Raw genomic sequence first — 12,229 nt, forward strand, 5'->3', positions numbered from 1 at the left:
CCTTTGAAGCCAAACTTCCCTTTGAAGCCAAACTTCTGGGAGACCTTGGGCCATTGGGTTAATCTTTGTGAACCCTCCTGGCCTTGCTTTTCTTTTTTATAAGCAAGCCTGGAAAATAGAGCCTTAATAAATAAAGAGCTAACAATTGAATGTTTACTAATGTTCCAGGCACTGTATTATATACTGCTTTACTCTTATTAACTCATTCAATTCTTGAAGTAATCCTATAAGGTAGGAGCTATTAACTACAGATAATAAAATAATGAGAGAACCAACACATTAAAAAAGGCACCTAGATGGGGCACCTGGCTGGCACAGTGGGTAGAGGACGTGACTCTTGGTCTCGGGGTTGTAAGTTTGAGCCCCCTGTTACATGTAGAGATTACATCAACAGATAAGATCTTAAAAAATAATTAAAAAATTAAAAAGGCAACTGGTAAAGCCAAATTAGGATTTAAACCCATGCAGTCCTTTTTCAATGATGACGTTTTAACCAATCTGTTACACATCATTTTATTGAGGTTACCTCTCTCTCCACATACAAATATTTTGTGTTTACTGAGTGCCTACTATGTGCCAACCACTCTGCTAAAATATGCTAAGGAATTTGTTGAAAATGAACCAGAAATGCAGTAATATATAAGACACAGTTTCCGCTCTTCTGGGGTTATTTTTCTTTGCTTCCACTTTACATGGGTTCTGTTTTTCATCAGAGTTCCAAACATACTACTCAAGATGATCTTCAAGTGAATTCAACAGACTTTCATAGTGAAACTTTGAAACAAATATATATCAAATAGTTTTAAATTTGAAATACGATTTAACCTCCATTGTACATTATAACTCTTTTAGTTATAATGTAAAAAGAAATGATGTAAAATTATTTCTAAATTTCTAAAAAACATTTCATAATGTTTGTTCAAGCATGACTTGAACGTGATGAACCAAATGCTTTTACTGGTGTCTGCCCCCAAGAGCCCACAAGATTTCTTGAATTTATCAATTTAAATCCTCCCCAAACCATCTCTTTTAATACACTGATGTGTCCATTTCTCTGTCCCTCAATCTACTTCTGCCGTAACTTCCTAGAGTATGTTCTACCAGAGAGACGATTATGGTAGGGAAATAGTAAACCAAAGCAGTCTTTACAGTTATTTTAAGTTGCAAACAATAATGTCTTGCAGTTGCTTTTTGTCCTGGTTTTTTTAATGTAGAAATCCAGACCCATGATATTTTAAGATTTTTTTTTTTAAACCAAGAAGTTTCTTGCTAAATATAGATCTAACTAAACAGATCTGTTCATTCATTCATTTAATGTAAATGACTGGAGTGCTCATCATGACCCAGGCTCCAGCTTATACTACAAAGGTACATTGATGTAGCAGAGGAAATGGGCAGATAAAAAGCAACTACACCAATGATCTAACAGATGTTGCTCTGTAAATTGGAAGCAAAGAGGGAAAAGAGCTGAATATGTATCTGTGTGGTATAACCTCTCATAACATGTGAACATGAAACCAGAGTAGGTGGGTTATAAAATGAGGGGGAAACATTTGGAGTTTTTTGTCCCAAAATAACCATGTCTCTACTTTCAAGTAATCTAAGAAATGGAGCAGCACAAATACACCGATGGTACTTTTTAATGATTAGGAAAGAGCTAAAAAAACGTGGAACATCTTGTTGAAGATACAAACATCTCAGCACAGCTTTTATGAGTTGTGACAGTGAAATAATTATTATAAATGTTTCCTACAGGACTGGAATCAGTTTATGTAAAGAAGCTATGTATTCGGCACAAGAAATAAAGAAATCATCCTTACAAAGGAGCCATCAGTCCTAAGTGGTGGGGGAGTTCAGGGGACCTCATGATAGGGCAGAGTCAAAGTGGATGATCCCAGCGGGGCTGACAGAAGACAACCACTACAGCCTCCTTACCAAATAAGAAGAAGAAAGCCTTTATGATGCTCTCAGTTTGGTACCAAGTGTATGGTACCACAGGATGTTCTTAAGGAATCATTTCCTAAAGCTGGGATTGAACTCCTTTATGAATTCAACTGTAATTTTGCATCACCCGGTTTTAAAAATTAAGCAACTTATTTATTTATTTGTCTTTGGTGGTGGCAGGAAGGGCTTTTCCGGGTGTTCTTCCTGATAGCTACTGTAGGTTCTAACCTGAAGAGGTCTTTTCCCATATTTGATGAAGAATCATTAATGGGCAAAGACTTTTGGTAGCTGTTCAGGAGCTGCTGCCACAAAGGGGATTCATAGCTGCCAGAAAATCAGGCCAAGGCGTACTTTCCAAGGTGCGTTTTTCCTGATGCCTGCGAGGGTCCCGCCCATTATTTGCCAACTGTCCAGGCAGCATCTGAAGCTGTTGTTTTGCTACATCCGTTAAAAATTTATTTGCACTTGGGGTTTTTGGGTTCTGCCATTGCCCATCACCCCCTCCCCCCTCCCCTTTGGCTTTTGCCCGTAGAGACCTGCCCTGGGGGGTATTTTGTCCTGGGAGCACAAAACTATATTCTTTTCTGGAAATAAGTTGACGTCAACTGGGAGCTGTTTTTGGTTGCTTTGTTTCCCGGAGCGTCCAACCCAGCACACCGCCTCCGGCAAATTGCAAGCAATTCAAAGCAGCTCGCCCAGCAGGGAGTGGAGCTGGGCTGGGGGCAGGAGGGGGGCTCGCCCGTTTAAACTGGGAGACCTGGGGAGCCGCTCCGCTCTGGGGCTGGAGCGTGGGCCGGTGTCCCCCGGCCACTCCGGGAGCGCAGCCCCTCGGTGCACTGCGCTGCCCGTGAGGGCCGCGGGAGAGCAGCCCCTGGTAGGTAACTTTCTGGGCGCCCCACCTGAGGGTTCAACACAGCTGCCAATTCCCTTCCCGGATACTCGGGCGTCCAGAAAACCTGGGAGCATCCTGGGACAAAGGGCCAGCCCTCCGGAAGTAGCCCAGTGCGACTGGTGTGGTGTGCGCGGGTTCGCGTGTGCAACTAACATAGCTATTGCCCTGAGCTCCGGGAAACAAACAAACGCCTTCCTACATATTACGGGGGGCACAGTGCATTTTGGACAAAGCCTGCAGCACTTCGGGGATGTTTCCGGAAGAGTGCAACCTACCTAATTTCTTACCTCCCCGGACTGTTCTCTGCGGACTGCAGGGCGGATGAAAGCGTGTGTCGTGTGTGTACAGTGTGTGTGTATGTGTGTGCGTGCGCGCCCGAGGAGCGGGAGGGGTCCCAGAAGGCACCGACTTGCTCCAACTTGTTCACACCTGGCGCGGTTTCCCCAACGCTCTGCCGCGTCCAGGGCCGAGGAAACACGCGTAGGGCGAGCACTGATTGCTGAAGACACCGTCAACTCCCACTTAGGCACCCACACGGCCCAGAGCCCTAGTCTACCCGCCCCTTCTTTAAATTTTTTTTCTTTTGTTTTTAAATTACAAATTGACGGATGGGTTTCTATTGATGCATAAAATTATAAACTGCCCTGAAAGCAAGACGGGAGATCCAGAAGGGAGCGGGGACAGGCAATTGACAAGACTTCTACAACCGAAGTGCCTAGAATTAGGACTCGGGGGCAAATCCGAGGATGCCCTGGAGAAGCTGGCGAGGCTGATTTCACTGCAGGGTCGGCACGCCCCGGGGTCGCGCTGCTAGGACTTGGCTAAGTTGGTTCCCCTACCCCCTGGGATTCGAAGCTGGCGGGAGCGCCAGGGGACACTCGGGCTGCCCGAGGAGGAGAAAATTAGGATGCAGCGCAAGCTCCGGAGGTGGCCAGTGCTGTGCCGCCAAAGAAAACAGCCGAGGTCTCCGGCGGCTCTGGGGGCGCTGCCCCCGGGTCGGGAGAGCTCCGGAGGCGGCGACGCGAGGACGCGCCCAGAGTCTGGGCGCGCCGGGGGCGGGCGTTGGGCTGGAAGTGGGACAGTGTCTCCTATGGGAAAGCGGGACCCGGCGAGCTCTTTGGCCGCCTTTCCAGTTTCGGAGGTATCCGCCCCCGTGCGCCGGAGGCAGCGCAGCCCCGAGGGCGAAAGAATGGCGGTTGGCAAACTTGGAACTAGTGCGCCCGGGATCCGAATTGCCGGAATTGTGGCGGTGGCGGGGGCGGCCGAGACCCAAGTTCACTTTTTCCGCCCGCCGACGGGCCTTCGGAACGGGCATTGCTCTAGCTCCAACCAGGTGGAGCGCCTCGCCAGAGGGAGTTTTGTCTGTGTGCTCCGAGGCCCGGAGGGCGGCGGCCAGCGCGAGTGGGGAGGGGTCCCTCGGGTCCGGAGCGCCTCTCCCGGTGTCTCCCCTCCCACCCGCCCCTCCCAGTCTTTCTTTCTTGCTCCTTCCCCAGGCTGGCGGGACCGGCGCGGACTTGCCCTAGACCTACGGGGAGCGCCCCAGGTCTTTAATGACAGCTTAAAAGAGGCTGTTGGAAAAGTCGAAAGGGATGAGGCTGACGTGGGGCGTGTTTCGCTCCTTTGCAAGAGTCGGAAAGGGAGCTGGGAGCCGTGCGGCTGGCCGCAGGCCCCCGCGCCTCGCCGCCAGCAAGTAGGTGGGGGAGCAGCCGCAGCCAGCCCCATCCCGCTCCCAAGCCTCGCCCGCTGCGCCCTGGCCGCGGGCGCAGAGAGGGTGCGGGGCCTCGCCGTGCCTCCTCCACCCTGCTCATTAACCTGCCTGCTCCGCTCCGCTCCGGGCGGCCTCAGACTCGGGCTTCTCCGAGCAACACCCGCGGCCGGCCCGGCACTGCCGCCTCCCGGAACCCCCGGCTCCGGGGGGCAATGAGGGGGCGGTGGAAGGGGCACTGCTCCTCGGGCATTACTTAGAGAAGCGAGACCGCCCCGCCCTCCCGCCTGCCCTCCCTCTCTCCCGCCCGGGCCCGCGCGCCACTCCGCCAGAGGGTAAGTTGGGAGGGTTTCACCCCCACCGACAGCTCTCCCTCCCCTTTCTCCCTCCCCTTCAAAGTTTTCTTAGGTGTGAGGAGAGGGGTTGGGGAGGAAGAGGGTCCAGCCAGCCCCCGTCCTTACCCTCTCCCTGTCTAACTTACCCCCGCCTCCCTTCCCCTCCATCCCCTGCGCGCCGCTGCCCCTCCGGAGCTGCGCTCCAAACTGACAATTGGAGCGCGGCTCCTTTAAGAGCCCGGCTTTGCCTCCCGGTAGCTGAAGGTCATTAAACGCAAAAGCTCTCAGCGCTGCGGTCCAATATAGCGCATGCGCCCTGCCCGAGGACTGGCAGAGAGACGGCAATATGGCGAGAATGCCTGGCAGCGGGGACTGTAACACCAGCGCGGGCGGCAGCGCCAGCGCCGCCGCCGCCGCCGCCGAGAACAATGGGGAGCGGGGCGAGGGCGAGCGCGGTGCGGGGGGCCGCGGCCGCCGCCACGGCCGCCCGCACTACTGCAGCGCGGGCGAGGAGGAGGAGGAAGAGGAGGAGGACGACGAGATCCAGGAGGTGCAGATAACGGGGGACGAGGAGGAGGAGGAGGAGGACGGAGGTGGGGGGCTGGAGGAGGACGAGGAGGAGGAAGAGGAGGAGGAGGAGATGGGGCTGGACTGGGATGAGCCCCTGGAGCCCGAGGACTCGGCCGGGGAGGAGCTGGAACCCGAGCCGGTCCATATGATCAATATGGACCAGAGCGCCGCGCTGGAGCCCGAGGCGCCGCCGCGATTGCTGGCGCCCCGGGCCCGCGGCGGGCCGCCCGGGGACAGCGCCGAGTTGGACCCCGACGTGCTGCAGCGCCCCGAGCGGGCCCGGCTGAGCGAGAACACCCGGCTGGCCACCCGCTACGCCGTGCGCATCTTCCGGGAGTACCTGAGCGAGAAGGCGCAGAGCCCGGACTTCGAGACCATGGACAAGGGGGCGCTGTGCCGCGTGCTGCGCTCTTTCTACGCCGAGGCCCGCTCCAAGAGCGGCCAGCTCTACAGCAAGTCGTCGCTCATCAGCATCCGCAGCTCCCTCAACCGCTACCTCAACGAGCCCCCGTACTGCCGCACGCTCGACCTCACCAAGGACCCGGAGCTGCGCAGCGCCAACCTGACGCTGGCCGCGGTCATCCGCAAGCTCGAGGAGCAGGGCGCCGGGCCGGTGGTGCAGAAGCAAGCCATCACGCGTGCCGACCTGCGCAAGCTCTACACCTCCAGCGTCTTCAGTACCAACACGCCCTTCGGGCTGCTCAACAAGGTCTGGTTCGAGACGTGCATGTACTTCTGCACGCGCGGCCGCGAGAACCAGCGCGAGCTGGAGGAGGACTCCTTTGGGCTGGCTATGGACGAGGACGGCCGCAAGTTCGTCTACTTTAAGTCCCTCGGGCCCTACCACAAGTCGCGCTCGTCGTCGTGGAGCAAGAAGCGTGCAGAGAGCAGCGACGAGGAGAACTTGCCCCGCATGTACGAGACGGGCACCGAGTTCTGCCCCTACGCCAGCTTCGTGAAGTACCTGTCGAAGCGCAACCCACTCTGCAAGGCGTTCTTCCAGCGGCCCCGGGACCACTGCAGCGAGGGCGATGTGACCTGGTACGAGAACAAAGCCATCGGCAAGAACTTGCTGGGCACCAGGATGCAGATGCTCTCGAAGGCGGCCAAGCTCTCCAAGACCTACACCAACCACTGCATCGGCGCGGTCTCCATCGCCACGCTCAACAGCATCGCTGGCATCGGCACCAAACTGGGCTCGCCCGCCCCGCAGGGCTGCTACGCGGAGGCTCTGAACGGGGCGGCTCGGCACCACTCCCACCACCCCCCCACCCATCCCTCCCACCACCACCGCCCCCAGCCGCCCTCGCTGGGGAACACCTATATCCTCCCCAAAGACAGCCAGGTCGGGCCCGACGTGAAATCCGAGGCTGCGCCCAAGCGCGCTCTGTACGAGTCCGTGTTCGGGTCGGGGGATATCTGCGGCCCCTCTTCCCCCAAAAGACTTTGTATCCGCCCCTCGGAGCCTGTGGATGCGGTGGTGGTGGTTTCCGTGAAACACGACCCCCTGCCTCTTCTTCCAGAAGCCAATGGGCACAGAAGCACCAATTCTCCCACAGTAGTTTCACCTGCTCTTGTTTCCCCCACCCAGGTAACCAAACCAAACTCTATGCATGAAATGTTTCTGTGGTACCATTTGGGACTAACTTGTGCTAATGCAGGTCTGGGTTGGGGGCGGGGAGGAGTTTTAAAAAGTACTAAATATACTGAATCAGATTGGAGCTCACTCTTAGAAGCTTAACTCTTGGTGCTTTTCAGGAAAGTTTACATCTAACCTTAAAAGATGTGAGAAGGCACGCTCCCTAAATCCCTGCTGCGCAGTAAGGCTAAAACTTCAGAGTTTGCAGAACAAAAGGGTTGGAGGCAGCCGGCCTCTCCATTGAACGCAGGAGTTCTCTAAGGGAGGGTGGAGGAATACCATGCATATAAAGGAAGCAGTTACTTTAAATATATTTGAATAAAGCAACCATTAAAATACTCTTTTGCATATTACCCATAACTTAAGAAGATTAAAAAAAAAAAAAAAAACGGTTCCGTATGAAAAAGAGAACATGCCAAGCCCACTTCCTGTATGTGGGTGGGGAGTGGAGAGATTGGCAGTCCAGTGCCAGTTTATGCTGTAACAGGTAGCTGAATGTGAAGTGATGTTTCGGGTGTAGTTTCCAGAAACTGAAGTCACTTGTTAATAGAACAGGTATCTGCACTACCAGCCAGACTCTGTGCCCTGTGGTGCCCAGCACCGCGGTCACCAGACCTTGCTGCCCGTGTCTTGCCCCATGAGGCTCACCATCTAGAGGGCAGATAAGACGCAAGGATGGAGATGTTTAATTAAGACCCAATAGCACAGTAGTGTGGCAAGAACACCCCCAGTGAAGAGCTGTACATAGCCCAGAAGCTGAGCCACCCTGGGCAAATCAGTTCACCTCTCTGGACTTCAGAGTCCTCATCAAGGATTAGGGAACTGTTTTAATATTAAAATTATTTCATTCTAAGCAGTACCAAATTTTAGGTGGAGATTGAGGGCTTCCCTGGATGCTTTTGGTCTTATTATTTAGAGGAATAGGTTCATATTCTTAAAATTGTGTTCCTCTTTTGGAGACTTCTCTAGGAGCCAGAAACCAGAGGTCTTTGGGGACTGTGCTCTATTCTGTAGGCAGGCGTAGCCCGTGGAGGTTTTACAACTTTGACCTCCCTGCCATCAAGCAGAAGTAGGAATTTCCCCCTAAGTCTGGAGGTTGTAGTGCAGGCCTTCAAGGAACAGATGTCAGGTACCTCTGTGCTTTTTCCGAAGTGGAAATTCCAGTTCTGGACAAACTGACCCTTTCAGAGGTTTACCAGCTAATCAGCAAGCCCCAAGGCCAGCAGAGAAAGGGGCTGTGAATGGTAATATAAACACCAAAGTTCTCTAAAATACACAAGACCTGCAGGCTATGTGTCTTTCTCTACTTCCAGTGTGTGTGGTACATTTCCGATAGATCAGGGGGTGGCTTTCTGCAGTTGTGAGGGCCCCGAGAGAATTCTTCTTTGGAGAACTTGGATTTGCTTTTTCTCTGAAAGCAAAAATAAATGTTCACATTCTTCTGATCAAGTAAGACCCTTAAAACTTCCTGGTTTAGAGTAGCACCTGATTGATTAAGAGTTAAATACCTGAGAAAGTTTATTAAAGTCTGTATCTGGTTGGAATAATAATGAAACAGTTTGTCTGCTGGCATCTGTCTGGCATATAGTGTCCTATAGATTCATGACTTAAGATTCACAGAAGAGGGGCGCCTGGGTGGCTCAGTGAGTTAAAGCCTCTGCCTTCGGCTCAGGTCATGATCCCAGAGTCCTGGGATCGAGCCCCCGCATCGGGCTCTCTGCTCAGCAGGGAGCCTGCTTCCTCCCCTCTCTCTCTGCCTGCCTCTCTGCCTACTTGTGATCTCTGTCTGTCAAATAAAAAAAAAAAAGATTCACAGAAGATGGAGGAGGGAGTTGCTTAGTGGGTTTTGTTTTGGTCTAAGGAACGCAGTTGCCCCGTCATAGTCTTGTTTCCACTGAGTGAGATAAATCAGTTCTCTAAACCTGACTACGGATTCTTTTCTTTTTCTGAGTTAGATAAATATAGATTAAACTTTAAATATAGATTTGAGTGTCCATATGTTGGCTAGATTGTTATTATGCAAACATTTTTGCATAAGTTTCTTGTAGGTAAAACACTACAAAAAGTTGTTCTTTTTGCACATATTTAAGTCAGCTTTTTATTTATGTTTAAGTTTTTTTAATCAGCATTAAGAAGTTTTCAGGAAACTCTTTAGTTAACCCCTGCAGAGCTCACTTTGTAAAGTCTGAGTATTCTAAGAATGAAACGAATGTTTAGTTTATGTAGAAAGCCGATATTAAACTTTTTCCTCTTGTATTTATTAAAAGCACAGAACCATTTGAGGTGCAGGGCATTTCCTGGGTATTGTAGACTGCCTGGGGTTACTGGCCCAAGGCACTGCCTCAGGAGGCCAGCTCCTCTTGCCAGTCAGTAATCTTCAGGAAATGCTGTGTGTAGCTTGAGCTTCAGTCATTATTACTTAATTATAAACATAGGCCATCTAACCTTAGTATCAGCTAGGCCCATCAAGTGGCATTGCACGTAATTCCACTGTTTATATTATTCTTGACTTCTTGACAATACTCACACCCTGTTGCTCTGATCTCTTCTAATAGTGCAAGTTTCTCAAAAAATGAAGAGCCTATTCCTTTAAGTGCATTTACTCTTTACGTTTTGAGACTTGACTTTTTGAGAGTGTTACTAGGTGTGTCATTTGTGCGACTGGTTGAAAAACGAATGCATTCAAGGGTTAACGATTATGGAATTTGTGATTTTTATTCCTGTGAATTTCCTGGCTTTTGTTGGTTTTGGGGAGAGGGTGGCGAGGAGGAGTTGTGGTGATAGTTGTGATGGTTGCTTTAAGGAGTTCACTCTTTAATTCTCTGGAATGGCTGTTAAAAGCAAAGGGCAATTCTTCTCTCCCCTCCTCCTGCATAGCTGTTGTGACCTAAGATGATCCAGTTACGGTGCGGCTTCCTAGCAATCTTGGGAGATCACATGGTACATTTAAAAAGGTTTAGCACAGCCCATCCTACATTTTTCAGAGCTGTTCTCCTTGCACGAAAATACAGCATTTTTTCCTGCCTCAGAGAACAATACTTCAGCTTAGATATCCTGGCACAGAGATTTCTAACTTTAGTCTTTAGCATCTACACGAAAAGAATATAGTAAGAATTTAAATTCTCTAAATATCATAGCTTTGTTGCTAAAGCTTTTACAGACCGTGCCTCTCTCCAGCACCCAACAAAAATGTGAAAATCAGCTCCCTAAAATAGACTTAGACACATTCGTAAGCTTGTGCCAAAGGTGTCTTCAGTTCTTATTTGACTTTAACCCAGATTATTTCCAGAAATACTTCTAAGGAATTCTGCAGGTAGGGAATAAGTAGTGGGGAGATTCTGGGGTTGGTGGAGCACATGGTCTATGTCTGTTTCATTGGCTTCACTAGGGGCCAGAGTCGGACTGTACAGTTCCCAAATGAAAATTGGAGCAGCCTCTCCGTGGGGCACACGCAGTCTTTAGTGACATTGCCTTTGAGAAGTCGGATGTTGATTGAGCTAGGGAAGCAGTCTTCCTTCAGGTGCTTAGTGTGGGAAGGCAGAAGGAATAATCTATCTCTCTGCTTACTAGGAAAAAACCCCGAACAAACAGACATGCCTTTTATGTATTACTGAAATAGTCACCAAAATCTTGTTTTTAATTTGGGAGGGCTACTCTTTCTCTTTTTTTTTTTTTTTTTAAAGATTTTATTTATTTATTTGACAGACAGAGATCACAACTAGGTATAGAGGCAGGCAGAGAGAGAGGAAGGGAAGCAGGCTCCCTGCTGAGCAGAGAGCCCGATGCGGGACTCGATCCCAGGACCCTGAGATCATGACCTGAGCCGAAGGGAGCGGCTTAACCCACTGAGCCACCCAGGCGCCCCAGGGCTACTCTTTCTTAAAGAGGGAATCAGACTTCTATAAACATGAAGGGAGTGTAGTGGGTTTAACAGCCAAAGCAGTTGTAACAGAACTTTCTTATGATGGTTATCTGGAGCTGTTAGGATTAGCTACCTTGTTTAAAAAAGGCATTTTCCTGATTTTTACTGTTAGTTTATGGCTATTTTCCTTTTCCTGCTACAGGAGTGTTTGCTCTCCCATTCAAATTGGTGGAGAAACTAAGTGTCAGTTACATAACTATGTAACTTTTTTTCACTCATGCAGGAAACAGTTATTGAGCATCTCCTACTATGGCTTTTGTACCAGGAATCTATAAATTAATCCGTTTTCCACTTGGCAAGTAGTAGCATTGGCAGGATTTTGGCCTCATTAACTATTAAAACCAGATCAGAAAGTTAGTATATGTGCTGCCGAAGCGAGCACCAGATCAGAAAGTTAAAAGGTGAAGCACTTACTGTTTTGCAGCAGTCTTTTTGGGAAAGAAATCTATATTTTTAACTCATATATTATTATTGCAGTCATGATATAAGTGAATTATTCTAAATTGCTATGAACCCGTATGTATGTCAGCTCACTGTTAAAGCTGGTCCAGGAAACAGAGAAAGAAGTAATTTGCTGCGGAATGAGAAAGTGGCTCGCATTCATTTAACACTTAAATCTTGGTGTCACCCTGATTTCAAAACCTGGCTCCCCCAAACAAATGCTACCTGAAAGACAGTCCTCTTGTCACTGCACATGAGAGCGCCGTCTGCAGGTAGGACTGCTCCTTGCACATGGGACTGCGGAAGCAGGTTCGGCCTTGGCCTAGGCCAATTAAATCTCTACTTCAGTTATTTAATAAAAAATTCAGTTTCAGGTTCACCTTTGGTATCCTAGATGCCATTTGCAAAGCAAAATTGATGTAGAAATTGCAGTGCAGTTGCCCGTGTTGATAATCTTGGAAACAAACATGTAACATGAATCTGTCATTTGCTAGATCTTTATTTCTAGGACCTGTTCTTACTTCTCTTGATTGACCCTTCACTGCATAATACCAGTTAGTCAGGAGCCTTTTTAAAGACTTCTTTGGACAATTTAGAAAGAGGAGAAGGTAGGGGAAATTAGTTGGTCAACGGGGGGCTGTCGATTGACCTTGATGAACCAAAATTAAAGAAAACGTAGCTTTCAGATTTGAAACCTTGCAGGGGTACCCTTTTTTTTTTTACTGAGTTCTAGTGGTGGTGTAAGGACACTGAATTCAAGTCAACCGTTGTTGATTGAGCT

General features: G+C 49.6%; 1 protein-coding gene across 4 annotated transcripts in view; it reads left to right on the top strand.

Annotated features, from left to right (window-relative positions):
- The window catches only part of KCTD1 (potassium channel tetramerization domain containing 1), a 178,670-nt gene that overhangs the window by 83,713 nt on the left and 82,728 nt on the right, over nucleotides 1-12,229 (top strand). Inside the window, exons 1-2 of one of the 4 annotated variants that reach the window (XM_047697726.1) lie at nucleotides 4,767-4,876; nucleotides 5,135-7,037. The exons of 1 other annotated variant lie outside the window; for it this stretch is intronic. In XM_047697726.1, coding sequence (XP_047553682.1) covers nucleotides 5,223-7,037 — 1,815 coding nt within the window. In that variant the 5' untranslated portion in view covers nucleotides 4,767-4,876; nucleotides 5,135-5,222. 2 more of the 4 variants (XM_047697729.1, XM_047697725.1) reach the window with 2 other exon arrangements.

This window comes from Lutra lutra, chromosome 12 (assembly GCF_902655055.1).
Source record: "Lutra lutra chromosome 12, mLutLut1.2, whole genome shotgun sequence".
In the NCBI taxonomy this organism is placed as follows: Eukaryota; Metazoa; Chordata; class Mammalia; order Carnivora; family Mustelidae; genus Lutra; species Lutra lutra.